This window comes from Spea bombifrons, chromosome 2 (genome assembly GCF_027358695.1).
Source record: "Spea bombifrons isolate aSpeBom1 chromosome 2, aSpeBom1.2.pri, whole genome shotgun sequence".
In the NCBI taxonomy this organism is placed as follows: domain Eukaryota; kingdom Metazoa; phylum Chordata; class Amphibia; order Anura; family Pelobatidae; genus Spea; species Spea bombifrons.
Window position 1 is genome coordinate 130,143,779 of NC_071088.1, and position 23,463 is coordinate 130,167,241.

Genomic DNA, 23,463 nt, shown 5'->3' on the forward strand with positions numbered 1-23,463 from the left:
ATGGATGCGTCCGGGTGCCGCGTGTTCTCCAGGTAAGCGACGTACCCGGCCATTCACGTGATGTAAAACATGATTCAACAGACCGGCCACCTTCTTCCATTGCTCCGTGGTCCAGTTGTTATGCTCACCTGCCCATTGTAAGTGCTTTCAGCAGTGAACGGGGTCAGCAGGGGCACCCTGACTGGTCTGCGGGTATGCAACTCCATATGCAACAAACCGCGATGCACTGTGTGTTCTGACACCTTTCTATCAGAACCAGCATTAACTTTTTCCAGCAATTTTAGCTACAGTAGCTCGTCTAGTGGATTTGACCACACGGGCAGCCTTCAACGTGCCCCCCCCACATGCATCAATGAACCTTGGTCGCCCCCCATTGGCCCTGTTGCCAGTCTACCGCTTTTCCTTCCTTGGTCCAGTTTTTATAGATACTGACCACTGCAGACAGGGAACCCCCCACAAGAGCTGCATTTTGGAGATGCTGTGACCCAGTAATATAGCCATCACCATTTGGCCCTTCTCAAAATCACTCAGATCCTTACGCTTGTCCATTTTTTCCTGCTTCTAACACGTCATCTGTGAGGATGAAATGCTCACTCGCTGCCTAATATATCCTATCCACTGAGAGGTGCCACGATAACCAAATTATCAGTGTACTTCACCTGTCAGTGCTCATAATCTTATGATTGATCAGTATATATATATATATATATATATATATATATATATATATATATATATATATACGATGTCAAAAAAAACAGAGTATTGCAGAGTATGCGGTGACACCTTTTTTATTGGACTAACATAATATTTAAAAGACAAGCTTTCGTGAGTTATCCTCCCTTCATCAGGTCTGACGCAATACTACACACACATACACACATATATATATGTGTATAATGTATATATATACATTCACACTGAATACAATGGTTATCAGTAACCTATCTTTCACTCTGACGTAAACTTTGGGCTATCCACGATTAATAAACATTTCCCTAGCCTCCATTACTCCCCTATATGTGTTGGCGCAAATCCGAACGATGTATCTCTGTTCTTCGCTGTCGTTCAGTAGGTTCACCATCATTTATCAAGATCTGGAGCACCTTGTATTTCAGGTTTTGCAGAGATGTATTTATCCTGCTTTGGCAACAAACAGAATGTAATTATATGTTTCCACAAACATAACAGAAGTAACAAAAGTTATAAAAATGACTAATTCCTTTCAGGACCGCTGAATGATTTACAGTTTTGCCAGAGCCGGCCTTAGGTGTTCTGGCGCCCTGTGCGAACTACTCCTCTGGCGCCCCCCCCGCCCCTTCAAACTACCCCCCCGCCCCTTCAAACTCAACATGAGATGCCGGCACCGCGACGGAGTCACGGAGAGTAAGGGGCCCCTGCCCGGGACATAAATGAAAACATTGGGGGGTTTTTTTGTTTGTTTTAACTTTATTTAACATCCTCCATGTTAAATAAAGTTAAAAAAACTTTATTTAACATGGTGGATGTTAAATAAAGTTAAAAAAAACCACAACAAAAAAACCCGATGTTTTAATTTAGGTGCAGAGGGAGCGGCAGCGGACCCATCGGCGGCGGCGGACCCCGTGGCGGCGCCCCCTGGAGTGTGGCGCCCTGTGCGGTTGCACAGGTCGCACACCCCAAAGGCCGGCCCTGAGTATTGCTACATGGCTGGTAATATATTGTGTTTAATGGCTTACATGGCAGGGTGTCTGTATATTTTTTGGAGATATTTTTGATATTCTCTGTCAGGCATATTAATCAGAAATAATACCAACCATTTCTTACAGAAGAAGGAGGACAGGCAACATCATTGTCCGGTCAATGAGAGTCAAGGGGTAGACATGGTCAGATCTAAGCAACTCATATAATGACATATTCTGTCCAATTTCACCAAACTCTATCTATCTTTATCTATATTCTTCCGATACCACTGTAGTTTTTGAGCTTTATTATTTTTTATTTTCCACATTGGAAAAAACGGTTGTTGTTTTTATCCACGATACCGAGAAAAGGACTGTTGTTGCTTCTATAAATGTATTAGCAGGGAGTACACTGCAAACAAGAAACACAACAGCTTTGTTATCCTTAATCAGAGTCTTATGTTAATGGTTAAAGTGCATGAGGACAAACATTGTATGTTCACATAATTTGCTTTACTTGCTCCTAAAAAAACACTGCGTTGCTTCTGAACCCTGACACAAAAATATGTTGCTAAGAATAATAAAGCCAGGATTTATGGAAGGTTACATGCAGGCCCCGACCCGCAAACCAAGCAAATCACACAAAACAAAGAAAAGAATTCAGAGGCATACATATTGGGGATTCCGGCACACTATGTGGCCATATATTGCTTAGCTCACCACTACGCCAAAGTACCCCAAGTTTGGCGAGTCCTATCTAATTTTTCATGACTATATTGCTTACCAATGAGTGGGACTGCACTTCCTTATAACCCAAATGAGACCTTCAAGCAATGTAAAGGCTTCTCTGGCCCCCATTAATGAGGCATCTGTGTGGCAGGAGAGGCTGCTCCTGCCACCATACCTGGGAACATTGGTGGGGAATCACCCCGATTTAAAGGGCAAATGGACGGGCAGCGGGGATTCGGGTGTTGACCCGGAAAAGCGGTGCTTCACCCAGAGATCTCTGGGTCAAACCCAGAGAGTTCCCAGGTATGCCTGCCACCAAGCACACTCCCTATGGGCATGTGGCGCACGCCACTAACCGTAACAATTCTGGTCTCTTGGTGTGCGGCTGGATAAACATGGCAGGGTATAGGAGAGACTGCCAGGGCCATAAGCTGTAAATCCCCACTACAGCTCTGCTTACGTGGAAGTGAACCAGGGAACAGTCATGATTTTTGCCTTTAAAAAGTAATTGTATCTGTTCATAACCCTTCTGAATGTTTCACATAAAGTGGAATTCATTACACATCATTCAGTTTGCTCCTCTTTTATCCATTTTGTCTTTCCATTTTTTTCCATATTTAAACTCACCCCTGTCCTTAATTTCTTCCATATGTCCATTGTTCCTGATGTAAAGGCTCAGATGCCATCGGCATGTCAGGTACAAAGCTCTGGGTTTCTTTGGTCCCAACATGAGTGCAAGGATCAGCCCTGACCCTCCTCTGCTGCATGGTCACTCTATGATAGAATTAACAATTAGTATTTTCCAAAACACTTATTCATCCATTTTCCCACTTGTAAATAGTACAATTTATCACCAAAAGTATTTAGAAACTCCTGACATCACACCCATAGGAACTTGGAGTTGAACACACACACTTGCAGCTGTAACCACTTCCACTCTTCTGGGAAGGCGTTCCACAAGTTTTTGGAGTTTCTGTGGGAATTTTTGCCTATTCATCCAGTAGAGCATCTGTGAGCTCAGGCACTCATGTTGGACGAGAAGGTCCGGCTCCCAATCTCTGTTCCTGTCCATCCCAATGGTGTTCGACGGGGTTGAGGTCAAGCTCTTCTGCACCAAACGTATCCAACCATGTCTTTATGGTGATTGCTTTGTTTGCTGGGGCACAGTCATGCTGGAATAGGAAAGGGTCTTCCGTTTCCAGCATGTGCCCACCTCGTGCTATATCGTGTACTGTGACATTCATGGGCTGCTGTGTACAAACCTATCCGTTGGATGACTAAGGACGGTGAGGGCTTTTATGAAACGTATTCAGTTTTACCAATATGTTAATGAGACAGGGTGCACAGTTACAGTGTAAGCTGCCTATGGGCTTGTCACGTAAATTAAACTATAGCAAAACTCTGAAAATTGTCCTGGCCCACGGTGGTAAAAATGTTACCCCGACCCCAGCCCTCAAATGGTTAAACCTGTGATACCTTTTGGCATAAATACATTCATTAAACAGAACTTCCTCTAGCGTGTGCATTTTGCTTGGCAAATATTGTAATTGCTTTGGAAATGTTTACTTTATATGTTAACCCCGTGTAAGCTATGATCCGTGTCTCACAGTGGCAAGGCCAGCTTAATCTAACATATTTCCTAACCTCTATTGATTTCCCCCCTGGTACGGGTTTAACCATATTTCCTAAATATAAGAGACTCTGAGGACTGTGGAGCTGATATTGATTCGGGATTGGTCCTGTACTTTGCCAACACAGGTGATGTTTTGCAATTACTTTTCCCTGTGCCCCCCCCCCAGTTCCACCACTATAGACATTTAACCCGGCCAACCCCTGGAACTGATTTGGGCCAGTAACAGATAGTGGAGGTCGGGACCCCATTGTATTGTTAATCCCTTTACTGACCCCACTGTCTCTGGGAGGCAGATTAAGGGGGCAGTTTGTATCCCAATATTTTGTTTTACGTTAATGTGTGCTTTGCTGGCTTTATCCAGCCCTGTGTATGAGAAATAAATCAGTCTTCGTTTGGTTATACCCTGCACTGAGTCTCGGCTAGTGACTGGGGAAGCGGGGAAAGAGTTTGTTGTCCCAGGCTAAGGGTTAGCTAAGCACAAGTCAGCGGAGGTAGTTGGTCGGACTATCCAGCTCTGTGACATCCTGGTTACCCCACATTCATAGGTTTTTTTAAAGGTTGCAGGGCAAAAACGTATTGATAGAATTTGTACCAATTCAAAATACACAACCCCCCTCCACACCCTTTCCCCTTTGTTCACCCTAACCGATAGTAAAGGAAGACAAATATTTGATCAAAAATGTAAAACCTGCTTTGGTATTATAGGTCATGAAACAACCATTAATGCAGAGTCCGGGCAGAGAGGAGCAGGGGCACATGGAGTCCTTCCTAATACCGTTCTTATTGCAGACTCTGTGTTTTTTGAGGCTTTTGTTTGGCACCATTGGGGGATATCATGTAAGGAAATGCCTGCCAGTAAGACGCAGGACATTTTCATCTTCCACAATTGGAACGTATAGGTCTTTCCACTTCCATATGTCTTGTATAGTGCATACGTGTTGTACATGGCAACCTGGGTCAGGCAGATGGATGCACTGTGGTTTTAGGAGCGTTGAACTTGTGTCCTTGGAATGGCTGCCGTGTTTGTTAATGATTAGATGTCAGCCAGGTCATTATCCCTGTATATATCTGTTTATCAGGAACAGTTATCAAGTTCCTCAGATCTTAAACTCAAAGTTGGTGCTGTGGATCCTGGAAGGTATGAAACAAATTCTAAATCAAATTTCCACTTTCATTTTGTGCGCCTAATCCAGTTCTGTCCTAAACAAAAGTGCACAGAAATGAGACAGTCAGTGTACATGCTGTTTAAAGCCATTATTACGGTAGATGCCCTGCTGGCTATATGTGGTACTGCAAAAAACACTTTTGGCAGTGGCCCAAAACTTTAAATCAGTGGAGCCCGAAAAACCACAAAGGTTTTATTCTGGATAATCTTCTTATAACTTGTTTGGAGATTGCATACAGTATCAATGAATCGTCTGGATCCTGGTATACACCGGAACTTTTGGAGCGCTATAAGGAATCGTAGAACAAAAAGGAAAAAGATGAGGTTTTGGAGCCTAACATACTTGTGACATTACTGGTCCGTGGATTTACTGGACATTTATTCCAGTGGACAGGGAAAGGGATGCACTACAGGCATACCTGGGAACTTCTGGGCTCCGGCTATCCGGAGCCTTCCCTAGCGGGACATGGCCAGTACTGCCCACCGCAAGTGGGCGGTGCCGTGATGTCAATAGGCGGTCCCGCTGCCGTCAGTGGGCAGTCCTGTGACATCGATAGGCCATCCCGCTGCCGTCACACAGGAAACTGGAAATTCAGCACCCACATTTTATATCTATCTATATATATATATGTATGACCCCAATGTTTATCCAAGAGACGTTTCCTAAAATATATATATAACATTAAATTGTAAGTAACATAAAGCATATAGTCCAAACCCATCGCAGGTCAGCTTGTGCACAAATATCCTGCCTGCTGACTCCTTACATAAATTCTATATTTAAACCTTACCGCGTACAAGACCCCCTGATTTTTATTTGAAACCCCACCTTCTAGCTTCTCAGCTAATCTGTGAATGTGATTTAGTGTCAGTGTGAAAAGGAAACACACGTTACTGAGAGATCATCCCAATTGTCTGTGAAAATAACCATTTCCTGCAAACCATACGTCTTGTGTCACAAATCGAACCCTTGCTTTCTCCCCAGGATCCCGTCGACACAATGCTTTCAAAAGGCACATTTTACAATAGTTTCCTCCAGGACATTAATGTAAACATCTGGAAGCAACAGAACAGGAACAAAAGGTCCCCGATGTTTATCCAAGATACGTTTCCTAAAACAAATAAGATAAAATTAGCTATGGATTACTTTCAAGTTTTAAAAAAAAACAGGTGAAATATTATTCGCTATGAAATATCAGGCAGGGGTCTGAGATCGTGAACGTTTACTGAAAAAAAATCCTTTTTAACGGTTCAACTACGCACACAATTATGCATTTTTATTTTGAAAATCCTCATCTCCCCAATAAAATGAAACAGGATAATTTTAATGTTTTATTTCAGCCGGAGAAGTTTGTCCCGGACAATCTCCGGTGTGGCCTTGATTAATATGGTTGTTAGAAGCCCCAAACTGGAATCTGTGCATTTAAATGATGCTTCTCCTTGAGCTTTTCCTTGACACGGTTCCAGGATCAACATAAAACAAGACACAAGCATTTTGAGTGATAACGTCCGTTTCATTTATCACCAAAAAACCTTGCCATTTACACTTTACAAACATACTTTATTTTAAATAGATATTAAGCTTTGAAAGTAAGTGCACTCATTGGAAGAAGCCAACTTTATGTTTGAGATGCATCCTAAACACTATGTTTTCTGCGTGTCTCAGATTATTACTAGCTTCAGGGGTGCACACTGCGAGCATTCCGGGGGTCTATAATCTATAAGCACATGTGGAGAGAACAGTGCGAACACTGACTATGGGACTGCTTTCCTGCCACTGATTGCCTGCTTTAACAGCCAATCAGCACAGAGAAACGAAGGGCCACAGAGGAGGCTATGAAGCTGTAGCTTCTCCCTAAGGTGATTTGTTTTAATTTGGCATGTTTAAAGAATGCCTATTAAAGTACTTTCATTTACATCCTTTATCAAAGAAACAAAAGAAAGAATAATTTGAGTGCAGGACATGTTCTTACATTTTCCTACTAGGGCTGTTTTGCAAGTTTTATTTTCCTTGTTTCGAAACAGCCTTGAACTCTTCCACGTATATATTTTCAAATGGGTCATATGTTGTATCTCGTTAAAGGCGGTTGCCAGCTGGTTTATTAGGGCTTTAAACTGATCTTGCACGTTATGAGCCGGTTTCCAATGCGATATAATTGTCTGGGACAGAGAATATATATACGATTCTGTAAAATGATCCATTTAACATGTAAATCATGAAGAAGGCGAGAGAACGCAGCATGTTTTTTAAAGTTCTTTTTTTTGTTCTATAGTTACTGAAGTTTTATTTGGAAGCCGGCCACTTTATTATTGTATAATGTATAAATATACATTATTTAACTCCCATATATACACCGATTCAGTAAAATGGTCCATTTAACCTGTAAATGATGACATGTGACGTATGCGAGAGAACGCAGTGGTTTTTTTTATACTTTTTGTTTGTTTCATAGTTACCAAAGTTTTATTTGGAAGCCGGCCATTCATTATCGTTAAAATGTACTCAATTAAATATTGAAATTCTAAATTTAAAAAGTGATTTTGAAATGGTTCAATAATTAATTGAGTGCTCCACGATTTTTTTTTAGTCACATATATTCAAAAATGTTTTGAGACCTATGTGAAAAAAAATGTACTTTCCCCTTTTTAGTGCACTTAGATATATATTTTATTTCGTGCTATACATGGCACGCAAAGCGCCTTTCGATGACGTCACTGATCGCGTGGAACGCACACACATCGCGTTATGACTGCTGTTTGCGTTCCAGCTGCAGGGGGCGGACCGTAGTTGACAGACCGACTGTGCGAGCGCAGTCCCGCCTCGTGTCTGGTGGGGGGAAGCTACGGGAAGTTTGTGTGTGTGAGACGCAGGCTGAAGAGTTTTTTTTTTTTCCCCCGTACCTAGGTGCGTTTACCTTCCGCTGGCTTGTACGCTGTTACCGCTCACAGGATGAAGCCGGAGGGAGAGCTGAGGCCGTGGCTGAGGATTGCGCTGTTGGCGCTACTGACTCTATCCTGCGTTGCTGAGGAGGAGAACAGCACGTGTGAGTACCGGGATCATCATGTAAAGTCTAGAGGGGTGGCAGCCTGAGACTGAGAGTTGGGGCCTGGGGCACCGCATGCCTCACGCTCCCGCAGGAGCGCCAGTGCCTCCCGCGCCTAGCCACCCGCAGCCCCGCCAGTGCCTCCCGCGCCTAGCCACCCGCAGCCCCGCCAGTGCCTCCCGCGCCTAGCCACCCGCAGCCCCGCCAGTGCCTCCCGCGCCTAGCCACCCGCAGCCCCGCCAGTGCCTCCCGCGCCCCCGCTAGTGCCTCACGCGCTTAGCCTCCTGCAGCAGCGCCAGATGTAGTTTTTCTTCTTCTCAGTAAAACTTTATTACTCGACCCCACCCTGACACTCCATCAGCTTTGGACCATCACTCCTATCATGGTCGGTCAGCGCCTTATTGAGTGGCTGAGACTGGTTGCCTTGCTATAAGAAAGTGTTTCTTTCTTTCTCGGGATAGTAAACGCGTTCACCGTGTCCTTCCCACAGAACACCAGCTGTTTTTACTACAGCTCCCATCACACCAATCCACCCCCCTTACTGTAATGCTTAACAGTATCACAATTACCAGATATTGTCATTCAACAAAAACAAGTGCCTTAATTAGACTAAATGTTCATGTTTTCATACCCGTCTCTATAAAGCGGCTGTGATTTATTTATACTTAATGTGGAGGATGAAGGGAATGGAGACGAGTGACGTAATAGCGCGGAAACATGACTGTCCGGCCTGGGGCCATCCGATCAATACACAGAGGTTTAACACAGGTGGCGTGATAAACCCTAGCTCAGTTGGGGTTTATTTCAAAACACAAAAGCTTATGGACCGGCAGCATGTAACGCGGCATGACCTAGAAGTCTCCTGCCAGCTCCGGTGTAGTAGATGAGCCCGGGGCTTGTCCTGAACATACGGTGAACGGCGTCTGCTGGGAGAGGTTCGTGCCGATGGCCGGGGTGTCATCAGCCATGCAGAAAGTCCTCACGAATCACACCTGCATGTTTATTTTAGTGATCTGAAACTGCTAACCGCATCTAGCTGTGTGATAGGAACACAAAGTGGGAAAATAGTCCAATTTAGTGATGTGAAACCGGCATGATGTTGTACAGCGCTGCAGAATATGATGGCGCTATATATATATATATATATATATATACACACACAAATATAACAAGCGATAGCGGTGGTCCTTGACTGTCTTTTTTTATCATTATATGCTAAGCTTCTATCTAGAAGCGCTCGGCACAAAACTGGAGTTTAAAGAGTTAAATTAATGGAGGTGTTTTTTTTCTGATGTATAATCAGTATTTTACAACCCCAGACGCACGTTTCAGCCGCCACGGGCCTCATGAGTGGAGTCTGGTTGGTAAACAAACAGCTCTGATATTATGGATGTTACTTTAAAGATTTTGGCGTTTCCTGCCGGGTCGGGCGTATAATTTCATCGAGTTTTGTTCATCTGACAGTTTTGTGGTTTTGCCCGACCGCGATGTTTGGGAGGAAGAAAAAAAAAACCGTAGAATAAAATTAGACGTTTTGCTAGTTTTGTTTTGCTTTATGTTTCGAAACAGCCTTGAATTCTTCCACGTATGTATTTACAAATAAGTCACACAAACTAAATGGGTCATATGTTGGATCTCGTTAATGGTGGCTGCTGGCTGGTTTATTAGCCGTTTAAACTGATCTCGTGCGTTATGAGCCGCTTTCCAGCGCAATATCATTGTCTGGGACTGAAAATATATACGATTCTGTAAAATGATCTATTTAACCCGTAAATCATGGATACGAGAGAACGCAGCGTTTTTTTTATAGTTCTTTTTTTGTTTCATAGTTACTGAAGTTTTATTTGGAAGCCGGCCACTTTATTTAACTCCTTAAAGACCGTCTTTTTCACTTCCTTGATGAGCTGATTTTATTTCAAAATCATATTTCTTGTTCCATTCAATCTATTTTATCTGCCGGCACGGAGATTACGATTTGGAGGTTAGCGTGGTTTTAGAAGCCACTCGTGCTCCAGTACGGCTTTATGGCGGAGCTTTTTCACTGTAGACCTTCGTTAGGTAAAGGTCCAGTTCCACTTAGGAAATACAAAATAAAGAAGCAGAGGCTCAGCACTTCAAATAATAAGGTGAGTTTATTTCACACAGGCAACGTTTCGACGCACAGGTCTTTCTCAAGCCTTTGGATGATCTTGTGGCAAAAGAGCTATCAGTGCCTGCTTTTGTATCACATGACACGTGTTCACACAATAAAACCATTATTTCTGGGAAGGCTCTGTTTATTTCTTTGCTCCGACCAGCAAAGAAAAGGATGGAGGGTGTCTTGAGCTTTCAGAACTTCAGATCTGAAGAAAAGATGAATGCGACCAGACATAACTTTGTACGCTGGGCCAAGGACCGTCTCTACTACGTGTCTGTCTGCTTTCCTAGGAAGGGTCTGAGCATCCAGCAGCACCAGGGATAATGCTTGTAATGCCACATTCCGTTTTAAAAGGGTAGATGGAACACCTCCTTTAAATAGTTAAACCGGCATTCCCTCGTTTAGGGAGATAATGATTGATTGATTAGGTCGGAGCCGGAAGGTCATCCGTGTGTTTGCAGACTTGGATAAGACGGGTGTTGATTTTGTGTTTGTGGCAGTCCGCAGTTATTTGAAAGTACCAGAAATGTAACTTTTGTGTTATGAAAACCTTTTCTAAACAGCCTGTTTGTGCTGACCTCACCTGTCAGTCACCGGTCTGGATCCAGAATATCTGACTATCACCTTCTGCCTTGACCTCTGGTGTTTTGCTCATCTGAAAATCGAGGTGAAATAGATCTGGTGTTCTTAAACCCCGCGGTTACATACTTAACCTTCTAAAACTCGTAGAGGTACGGCGTGAGCTCATTCGATGAGGCAGGTTCTGGTTTTAATCACTTTTTTTTTTCTTTTTTTAAAATGGCAGCAAGCTTTATTTTGTGCTAGACAAACCAGGTGTGTGCGTTCCATCTGAAGAAGAGACCTACGAGATATCAAGGTTGTGATGTTTCGCATCTTTGTTCTCTCTTGTCCTGAAAAACAACCAAAACTGTAATTCTAGACTCCGTGACCTTTTTAGATTGATAAATCTGATTATTAAGCCCTGTAGATTTTTCCCTATTGCAGCATGGCTCATAGATCTCTACCCAGGGTCCAAGCCTAGCCGAACTGCAGACAATGTGCCCGACCATCACCAAAAGGGATCCAGTAGGGGGTATAAATACCAACTATGGATCCGGTACAGCTGTCTATGACCGCAGCTCAGCAGCCTCACGTATTACTTGTCGTGGTTTCCTGTGACAGAGGTGTTCAGATGTCTGTGACGGTTCTGCCATCGTTATGGTTGGAATGGTTACAGAACCTCTTGAGAGCGTTCTGAGGACCGGCGCGGCTGCACTCATCACACAGCACACTTCCGAGAGTCAAAGCTGCCGTTATCATTAAGCGCGACTCAACTCGGAGCCACACGTAGCAGCTGAGGGATGTCCGGTGAAGAAGGTTTATTTTCTAGAGGCGCCCCAAAAATACGGCAATATGTGTACAGGGGCAGCTGATTATTACACCATTTCTGGCAGAAACATAATCTGACCTTTTCCATGAAAAACACAGCCTGTCAAAGAAAACAAGATCTCTTCTGGGTCATGCTCTGAGAATTATCTCCTAAGATATGTTATCAGTCCTGTGATTCCCAAAACTACAATTTGCTTCTTGTGACTCGGTGAAAGTCATTTTTGTTCCCCAAACAGTAAAAACAATGCATTAAGCGATGTTTTCTTCCGATATAATATATGTAATAGAGTGATGAGACCTCTGAGAGCGTTGCTGCGTTTGGATGGGGCGCTAAAGCGTACTTTGGCCTGCAAGCTCCTGTTTCGTTTGCAAATACACTCGTTTTCATAGATTAGAAATGCGTTTATTTTTGTCCTTTTACGCATTTAACACAATACTTAAACAGCCTTGTTTATACTTTGGTTTGAGAACGAGATAATCTTTGCCTGTGAAATACTCCATTTTCACATGGTGTTACGGTTCGTGACAGATGGACGCCGGCAGCGTTGGGTGGCAGGATTGCCAGCTTGCTGCCAGGAGCCTGTACAATATCGATACCTGTACAAAAAATCAAATATAAAAATAGCATATATATAAAGATTGCACTTTATTTGCACTGGGAGACGTACAAAGAAAAAGATAACTGATACCCTGTACCCCAGTACTAAAAAGTAGAAATCTGTTTAACCCCTTAATGACAAAGCCCGTACATGCAAAAATGCATTGGTTTCAGTGGGTTTAGGGACCAGACCGCCCATTGTCCTTAAGGGGTTAAAAAAAAAAACATAGCCCAAACCCAGAAATATTTCAGAGTAGCAAAAAGACATTGGGCGTGAAGGGGTTAAGTGATTAATTTAGCAGAGTAGGTGGGACAGCAGCTTTAGTCTATTTAAAAATCTAAAAATTGGATCCAATATAGATTTTTATTACAGCGGCTGTGAGTGATCACAAGTCTTAAACAATCCGCCTCTGTTTACAAGAGGAAAAAGTGTTGGTGACCGGCGAGGGGAACAATTATTCCCCGTCACATCGTGTGCCGCTTCCTCTTTGGGGATTTAAAACATTTATTGGCTTTGGAGCTCACTGTAAAGATTTCATGAAACTGGTATTATTTTGTTACTTTGATGTATAAAACTGCCCTGGGCTTTGCAGATTTCATGTTTCTAATACTCAAATACTTAAATATCCAAGCGCTATATTTGTAATAAACTATGAAACCTGCTTCTCGTTCTGTCTGAAAATAAATTTGTATTTGTATATAGACCGCCGTTCAAAGGTTTGGGGTCACTCAGCAACTTCTAGCTGTAACATTAGTGCAAAATGGTCTTCTAACGATCAATTAGCCTCTTAAACTTGGGATCAGCGAACACAACGTGCCATTGGAACACAGGAGTGATGGGAGTGATAAAGGGCCATTGGAACACAGGAGTGATGGGAGTGATAAAGGGCCATTGGAACACAGGAGTGATGGGAGTGATAAAGGGCCATTGGAACACAGGAGTGATGGGAGTGATAAAGGGCCATTGGAACACAGGAGTGATGGGAGTGATAAAGGGCCATTAGAACACAGGAGTGATGGGAGTGATAAAGGGCCATTAGAACCCAGGAGTGATGGGAGTGATAGAGTGTCTACCGTATTTGCTCAATTATAAGACAAGGTTTTTTCCAGAGTAAATGCTCTGAAAAATACCCCTCGTCTTATAATTGTGGTCGTCTTATAATCAGACCTCAAATAGGTCTGACTATGAAACTAAGATCCAGATCCTCCGCAGCGATGCAGGGGACCTGGATCCTCCTGTGTTATGCCCCCCCCCCAACTTACTGGTGCTTCTGAGTAGGGCTGCAACTAACGATTATTTTCATAATCGATTTAGTTGGCCGATTTATTTTTTCGATTAATCGGATAAAAAAATGAATGTAAATTTTTCATTTATTTAAAATAATTTAATAAACAAATGATGTTAAATACAAACAGCAGAATAAAAAAAACTTTGATAAAATGCATTTCTTGTCTTTATTTTCCAACCAGCCCCCCCAATTTATGCACATTTGAGCCCAGGCTTGCCATGCTGCCTTCCACATATGCCACTCCACGCTCCCTCCCACCCACATATGCCACTCCACGCTGCCTCCCACATATGCCACTCCACGCTCCCTCCCTCCCACATATGCCACTCCACGCTGCCTCCCACATATGCCACTGTGCCCGATACGCCTTATACCTCCTGATACACCACTCCATCCTCCCCAGACATGCCACGCTGCCTCCCAGACATGCCACGCTGCCTCCCAGACATGCCACGCTGCCCTCCCCAGATATGCCACTCCACTCTACCCCCAGATATGCCTTATACACCCTGATACACCACTCCGTCCTCCCCACATATGCCTTATATACCGTATATGCCTTATACCCCCAGATATGTCACTCCGTCCTCCCCAGATATGCCTTATACCCCCAGATATCTCGTAGACCCCTCATAGAGTCACAGACCCGTTTGCATCGCACTGACTCCATACTTTTATAAATAAATACAGGGTTAATCTTCACTGCCCCCAGCATTTAGATTCCCCTTAGTTTGCCCCCTTTTATCTCTAACTGCACCTTAAGTTAACTTTATTAAATTAATTAAATTAACCCTCAGTCCTCATCATTAAATTAACCCTAAACACCCCATTAACCATAACTACCCCTAATTTAACTCTAAATACCCCATCAAACTCAACTACCCTAAATTAACCCTAAACACCCCATTATCCATAACTGCCCCTAAATTAACCCTAAACACCCTATTAACCACAGCATCCCCTAAATTAACCTTAAAGACCCCATCAACCAAAGCATCCCCTAAATTAACCCTAAAGACCCCATCAACCACAACAGCCCCTAAATTAACCCTAAACACACCATTAACCACAGCTGCTCCTAAATTAACCCTAAACACCCCATTAACCATAGCTTCTCTTAAATTAACCCTAAACACCCTATTAACCATAACTGCCACTAAATTAACCCTAAAACCCCATTAACCATAGCTGCCCCTAAATTAACCCTAAACACACCATTAACCATAACTGCCCCTAAATTAACCCCCACCTCCCCTAACTTTCAGCAGCCCAAATATTAATATTATACTTACAGTTAGATGAGTGTCACAGCCATGTGGTTCTGGGAGAAGGAAGGGGCGGGGCCAGTTGTCACAGTGATTACAGGGAGGGACTGGTAAGTAGGAGCTGCTGCTGTGAGTCACTGAAACGGATTATATAATGAGGGGTATTTTTCAGAGCGTTTGCTCTGAAAAAACCCTCATTTTATAATCGATAAAAATCGATTCAACTAATCGATAATGAAATTCGTTGGTAACGATTTTCATTATCGATTTTATCGATTAGTTGTTGCAGCCCTACTTCTGAGTCCCCAGTGCTGCAGCGGAAGTTGTGTAAGCGAATCGCGTAGAGCTCTACATGTTGCCCGGACTAAGCACCGGAGACTCAGAAGCACTGGTAAGTTTGGAGGAGGGAGGGGAGGGAGTGTTAAATGGGGGGCATAAGGCATTTCTGGAGGCAGAGTGCACTGTGAAATGCCTTTTAACCCCCTTAATATCACTCTGCCTCCAGAAATGCCTTTTAACCCTCTATACGCCACTCTGCCTCCTGAAATGCCTTATACCTCCCTATATGCCACTCTGCCCCATAATATGCCTTTAAACCCCCTAAATGCCAGAGTGGCATATAGGGATATAAGGCAATTCTGGAGGCAGAGTGGCACATAGGGGGTCAAAAGGCATATCATGGGGCACAGTGGCATATAGGGGGTTAAAAGGCATATCATGGGGCACAGTGGCATTTAGAGGGTTAAAAGGCATATCATGGGGCACAGTGGCATATAGGGGGTATACGGCATTTCTGGGGCAGAGTGGCAAGCCTGGGGGCAGATGTGCATAACTCGGGGGGCAGGTTGAAAAAAAAAAAAAGGAAATAAAAACAATTTTTTTTTCTCAACCATAGCTTTTATTAACAATTGTTCACATAGTTTACATGAATTAACATTTACTGGTAAAACTTTTTTCCTATAGGGTCGTCTTATAGTCAGGCTTTTTCTTTTTTTCATAAATTAATATTCAGATTTTGGAGGGTCGTCTTATAATCGAGCAAATACGGTAATATGGAATCTGAGTGAATGCCCCCTTACAGAACTATGTATTGTTATGCGTCAAAATGCCTGCTGTTTAATTACTTATTTCTTTATATTCTTTTAGCCGTCATTGCAACTTCCACAATTATGGCTACAAAGGACGGTAATGGATCATTGATCGTCACTACTCCCAATGTTACGCAGAGCACCCCTGTAACCACTTCAGTGCCGGTTTCAAACAGCTCTTCCAAAGACACCAGTACCCTTCCTCCAACAGTCGTGACAACAGGTAACTTCACCCATACACAGCTTGTTGTTGTATAAACCCGCTGATAATCTTATTATCCTGACCCGTCTAGCCATACCCTGAAGAATTTTTATATTTCTTGGAAGCTCTTGTTTAATGCGGACGATATTTTGGTTCAAACATTAGGCAACCATGTTTAGATCATTTTTTTTGGGTTATACTTATATATTTGTATACTAGGATCTGTTCACCCATGTTGGCTTAAAATAAAATCTTGATTAGAAACATATATTTAAGAATAGCAAACAATTGCGGTTATTTATTATTTCCACCTGCCTAAAAATGACGCCAAAAAATACTGCATAATATTCAAATTCAACATTTTAGCGTTTGGTCCTGTAAGTCAGAATGCAATGTCAGTCATTTTCCTCTTTTCTAGTAATCGTTGTTAAAGCCCAAAAAAGCCTTATTAAAAATATGCTTACATTTATACGTGGAAAATGTAAATTTTTTGTATGCGTTTAAAAATTTTATGACGATTGTAAAAAAAAAAAAAAAGAAAAAATATTGGATTTTTTTAACACAAACAGAAATAAATGGCTTACAGTAAACAAAACGCAGCATTTTATGCGCAGAGACAATGTCTGTGTGTTCTGGGGATTAACAAGTTGGAACTCGCTTTTACCGGCTTTATGCTACACAGACCAGGAAGCGTTGGGGTGGAAAAATCATTTTCTGTTACAAAACATTGGCTCTTGCCAAGCCTACTGTCAGATAGAAATGATTTCTATGTGTGTGTTGTGTGTGTATAATATATATATGTGTGTTTATACAAGTCTGTCCTAAATCGAGTTAAAATGATGTTTGCTTTGGAAAGCATTGTCTATTGATGGCATCGTAAGACTCATAAGCTACTACATTTTATTTAAGTATATTTAGAAGAAATGCAAATATTAACACTTAAGCATTCAATAAGCAATCTAGCCTAATGCTCTTATTTCACACATGCCTCGTTCAGGATGTAGAGATGTTTCACTTGGTAAGGTAAGTGTGACTGTATGGAACCTGGGATTCCCATTTATCATGTTTTCCTTATTAAAACTCCAACATGCCGCCAAAGATAGATATATATATATATATATATATATATATATATATATATATATAGCCTTTCCCTAATTCATTGCCATAATTAGTTTGAGTTCTAGAACAGCCATCATATATGAATTAACTAAAAAAATAAAAGGGACCTGATTTTGAATTGCAGAGAATATTTTTGGGGGGATTCGGTCGGCCTACTGACATATTTGTAGCACGTTCTTTAAAGTCTAGAGCTGAACGGATTCTAGACCTGAGTATGGACATTTATTTATTAAGCTAACTGCAGAATAAGCCGTTCACTAGACTCTGCTTCTTTGACACACACAATAGATCGTGTCAATGTATAGGTGAAAGTATTTTAGCTTACCTTCTTCAACATATTTTCCTCCTTGAGCATAAAACCCAGCGCTGTATACAGTAATGTAGGTCGGCATTGACAAATACATGGTTTTATCACCTTTTGCTCCAGCAAACTTTCTTTATCTGCAGACCTGGAGGCAGTCAGCACTGAGTTGGTTCTTTATAGCAGCGCTATAGGAAAGTCTGTTCCTCCATAGGCTTTCGTTGTGTCCATCTGGGTGGCCTCGTCATACTGCCTGTGTGACGAGGCCACCCAGATGGACACAATGAAAGCCTATGGAGGAACAGACTTTCCTATAGCGCTGCTATAAAGAACCAACTCAGTGCTGAGTCGGGGTGTTTGTCTAGTAGATTGGGTTTAGAAAACAGAGTGATAACCGTATAAATAGCTAGTATTCAGCGGCCTAAAAAACATATTCTGCAAAACTTGGATTGTTATAAAAAAAATTAAAAAAACGATAACAAACAGCCCCCTTTTAAGTCGGTTATTAGGATGTTTATGATGCACTATTAGCGATTGTTGGCATTGCTCCGCATTTCTCAATTCCATGGACGTATTACGTAAGAGTTTTTGGCAGCTGGTGCTTGTGTTCAGATCATTAAATATTTTTTGTTTGATAGGGTGCTATGTTTGTTATAAAATATTTCTTCGTACCAACGTGACATATTGTTCTTGCGTGTGTTTAGGTATGACCACAGGAAAAATCTCCTCCCCAGCAGCAACAACCAAAGAGCCTGTAAAAATGACAACTATCATTGACAACAAGTCTGTGGCAACAAGTACGTATATAAAACCTATTTATTTATTCAATTAAAAGAAACCAGATGTCGGATACAAGCTGATTCTAAAAGAAACACTGCTGAGCAGTTTCCTTATTCTGCATATTATGCACCCACAGTTTGCCAGGAATGATGGGATATATTGAGAGTTCTTCCGTTTAGATAAACCATTTAATGTTAAGCAAATAAACCTTAGCAGGTTTTTGCATTTTAACCCCTTAAGGACCTGGCTGTTTTTTATTTTTTGTTGAGGCATTTCAGCGACACCATTGAAGTTTAGGAGGTGATCGTTGATCGCCTCCTAAACTTCTTTTAAAACGGGCATCCGCCGCCATACAATGTTTGGCGGATGTAGACGTCCCGGGGAGGGGCCAGACATAGCCCCTGATGCTGATCCCGGTGTTGCTGAATGCCTCGACATCGAGGCGTTACAGCAACACCGTTTAAGCGAAGAAAGTGATCATAAATAACTTTCTAAGCTTGTTTAACGTCATTGGTCATCACCTGACTGTTTTTGCATGACGTAACATCTGATTTCATCTGAAGGTTACCATACAACCGCCAAATCACAAGTCCTAGTGAACTTTTTTTTTTAAAGCAATAGTATAGATTAGGAAGACCATTAGAGTTTTGTCTCTGAAGGTTTAATTAACTAAAACATGCATCCTATGGCGACAACCTATCTGTGCCTGCTCACATGACAATTTCAGTGTTCCCAACAAAATATGAATAAGGCAACATTTTAGATGATTAAATATTTCTTATGGGGATGGTACTGACATTTAGCAGTCCGAAGAATTATGATTCTAATGCTGCATTTAGTTACAAAAGTGTTAAAAAATCAGGTCTATTGTTCTTTTGTGTTAAATTTGTTTGTTAGCCACAACATGCTCATTAGAGCAAAGCATGATTTTTTTATTTTTTTAATCCATTTTATTTTTATTCCACGGCAGGTTCTATGGCTTCTTCTGTATTAACGAAGACCTCTGGATTTGACATGGGCAGTTTCATTGGAGGCATTGTGCTGACTGTTGGGCTCCTAGCAGTGGCTTACTTTGGATGTAGATTCTATAATTCTAAGAGAGGTGTTCGCTACAGGACCATGTAAGTCGTAGTGCATTACATTTGTATATGTGACTTTTAAGCAGTTTTATATCATTACTGTACCCAGGAGCTTCCTCGGGTAGTGGGTGGAAGTGGGCACAGCTTTGGGGTGGGTGGGTATGACCTGGAGCCCCAAGAAAGCAACACTTCAACCGAATGCTCTGGGTGGAACCGGCAAGGTTCCTGGGTGTTACATTTCAGCTATTCTACAGTTAAACATGTTAGATTTTTGAATTTGTAAATTAAATTGGTATTGGCATTTTATTTGGTAAACTACCAAAATCATATCGAAGCAGCTAGGATGAATACGATTTATGTACGTTAATTCAGCCCAGGCGCCCCAGATAGCATAATTATGGTTATTTTGGTGAATTTTTCTTGCTGTATGTTTTTCTGTGAATCGTAACGGATTTCCTTCCAGTCTGGATATTTCCTGTCATTCTTTTAAATTTACACAGTGAATGGGGGTTCCTGAAAACAGAAGCTTCCCACAGGAACGTTGGGTGTCTGGTTATATGGAGAAGCACTTGTATAAAGTCCTAGTGAATGCCATAAAATGCAGTGTAAAGAAAATGGCATTTTTAACACATCTTGAGCTTGTGTACCAGACCCAAACCAAGTAAAATTCCTGAAATCATATTATAGAAACAGAATTTGACAGTCATTAAGAACCATTCACTCCATCTAGTCTGCCCATATTCCCTTGGTCTAGACTCAGATTCAGGGCCATATGCCAAGGATTCCCTGTATTAGCCTCTACCATTTCTGCCGGGAGGAGGACACTTCCTTAAATTATATGCCACTTGCACATAATCTTTTTATTTTTGTTCTTGCAGAGATGAACACGAAGCAATCATCTAACCTGAAGCAAAGCTGTGGGTTTTGACCTTCTGCAATCCATTCATTTTGAATGTTACAAGTTGAATAAAACCCAGAGCTGAGTAGGAAGAAGCATTCTGATTCATTTTTTTTTTGTATAGCGTCGGGTATGCGGGGCAGCAATAGATGTTTTTTTCGCACACATTTGGCCAAGCGCATATTTCAAAGCTATTCTGCGTCCTGCTCTATAAATAAAACATTGATTTGGGTTTTATATCTGAAATACTTTCTATGCAACATTGAGAAAAAATGAAGTTTTGAGCAAGATTAATGCTTTCTTTTGTTTATTACATAGAAGAAGAAAATAGTTTCTCATATTGGTTCACTTTTTATATTTACATCGTTTCTGAAGGTTCTAACACAAAAGGAAAAATTAACTTTTTTGCACTGGAATCGTTTAGCATGTAACCCTTTTTAGGTCTGACTTATGGAAAGAGAACACGGGAGCTTGGGAAGTCTGTTTCCTGTGGGCTGAAGTGTTCAAAACTAAATATAAACATCAAAGACAGAAATACAAATAATTGCTAAGGGCCATGGGTATTGTGCACCTTTTAGTAACTGTAAATATCTAAAATTTGTATTTTTGACATGAAAATTTGAATGCAATTGTTTGCTAATTGCGCAGAATGTTTTTCTTTTTTTCATTTTCAACCTGCATTAATTATTTTTTTTATTCTTGTGTGGTGTATATATATGTATATGTGTGTGTATATATATATATATATATATATATATATATATATATATATATATATGTTAAGAAAAGCATAAAACGCCAATGTGACAGTTTATTATATGGATACACAAGCTAGGCTTTTTCTGTTCTGACATGTTTCACATTCCCTGTATGGAGAAATCCATCGCTAATCACTATGCGGCTATAAATTATAATACTACATCCCATCTGCAGATATACAGTATAATATAATACTACATTCCGTCTGCACATATGTAATATTATAATACTCCATTCCATACAGAGATATGTAATATCATAATACTCCATTCCATACGCAGATATGTAATATTATAATACTCCATTCCATACGCAGATATGTAATGTTTTTCGCTGGTGATTGTAGATGATCTGTTACACGATTCTACTGCACATTATTATGTTACAGATGTTCTCTACATCATTAACCCTTTTAAACTATGCATGGCTTAAGGCCCTAGCCCTATTAAAGTGCTCAGCACTGCGCATTCAATTGTATAAGTTTCAAAAGTTATGTTTCACCCTTTTAAGCACAAGCACTGCTTTATTTATCCAGCTTTCAACATATTTATATTTTCTGAACAGGCTACAACCCCATGCTAATCCTATTTCATACAGCTGGTTATTTCCTGTGTAATATACGCATATTTTTGGTTTCATAAATCACTTGACTACTGTAGACAAATTACTCGTTACAACATTATCCTATGATCCAGAAGTGGTCACGTATTCTTGATTAACAAGTTATTGCCTATTTTTGCTTAATTATGTTGTGTTTTGGGTTATTATTGCATTGCAAGAGGTCCTGGTTTTTAAAAAGCTTCTTTTTTTGTTTTTTTTTAAGTAAGTGGCGCTTACTGATGTATGGTGAAAGGGTATTTTGAGATGGGGTTTTTGGATACATTTTTTTTTGTACTTAATAGTTTTGAAGAATTTCATTTGGGTCACTTGTAGGCTGATACAACCTGCTTGTCTTTACATATGCTTTTTTAAAACAAAAATGTATATTTTTATTGTGCCTATATATAATTCGTGAGCTGTATTTTCTGTACAAAATAAAAAATAATTGCACTATTATCATTTTTTTCCTGTAATTTCTCTTTAATCTGTATTTTCTGTAGAGAACTGTACAAATAACATGGGCCATTCCAAAACGTTAATCTTCTGGTGAATCCATGCTTTTGTGGATTTGGATGTGTGCTTTGGGTCGTTGTCGTGCTGAAAGGTGAACTTCCTCTTCAGCTTCCTAACGGACGCCTGAAGGTTTTGTGCCAAAATTGCCTGGTATTTGGAGCTGTTCGTAATTCCCTCCACCCTGACTAAGGCCCTGGTTCCAGCTGAAGAAAAACAGCCCCAAAGCATGATGCTGCCACCATCATGCTTCACTGTGGGTATGGTGTTCTTTGAGTGATGTGCAGTGTTTTTGCGCCACACACACCTTTTGGAACTATGGCCAAAAAGTTCAACCTTGGTTTCATCAGACATAACGCGTTTTCCACGTGCTTTTGGGGGAGCTGATGTTTGTTTTAGCAAACTTCAGCCAGGCTTGGATGTTTTTCTTTGTAAGAAGAGGCTTCAGTCTTGCCACCGTAGCCCATTCATATGAAGAATACGGGAGATTGTTGTCACATGTAGCACACAGCCAGTACTTTCCAGAAATCCCTACAGTTCTTTTAATGTTACAGTTAGGCCTCCTGTAAGCCTCCCTGACCAGTTTTCTTCTCGTCTTTTCATCAATTTTGGAGGGACGTCCAGTTCTTGGTAATGTCTCTGTTGCGCCATATTGTCTTTGCTGTGTTCCATGGTATATCTAATGCTTTGGAAATTCTTGTGCCCTTCTCCTGACTGATATCTTTCATCAATGAGATCCCTCTGATGCTTTGGAAGCTCTCTGCAGCCCATGGCTTCTGCTCTGAGACGCAACTAAGCAAATGTCAGGTAAATCCTACTAGAACAGCTGAACTTTATTTGTGATTAATCAGTCACTTTAAATGAAAAGATTTCAGTTTGTTTGCAATTGAATTGTTCACGTTATAGGTCACAATAATGGTGGAAAAAGTTCTGACATGACTTATCTTTTGTCTCATGCTTTAACATCACAAGAACCTGGCATTTTAACAGGGGTGTGTAGGCTTTTTATATCCACTGTATAGTCTATTCCCTTATTTTCAGCTGTTGTCATGATCAGTTTTGGTGACATTTGTGTGTAAATCAGGGCCACATTTGCCCACAGTCACTTCATTAGATCTACCAAGTCACAGAGGACACCTTCTCCGCTTTGGGCTTTCTTCCTGTAGAAGGTGGGAATAGTCCACAGCATAGCCAAAATGTTTCTCCTGAAAACA

General features: G+C 41.2%; 1 protein-coding gene across 1 annotated transcript; it reads left to right on the top strand.

The window, feature by feature from the left end:
- Positions 1-8,088: 8,088 nt before the first annotated feature.
- TMEM123 (transmembrane protein 123) lies at positions 8,089-20,617 on the top strand. Its single transcript, XM_053456504.1, has 5 exons — positions 8,089-8,232; positions 16,057-16,221; positions 18,328-18,420; positions 19,374-19,524; positions 20,361-20,617. The coding sequence occupies exons 1-5, from the start codon at positions 8,139-8,141 to the stop codon at positions 20,383-20,385; spliced, it is 528 nt and encodes a 175-aa protein (XP_053312479.1). The 5' UTR covers positions 8,089-8,138; the 3' UTR covers positions 20,386-20,617.
- Positions 20,618-23,463: the final 2,846 nt, after the last annotated feature.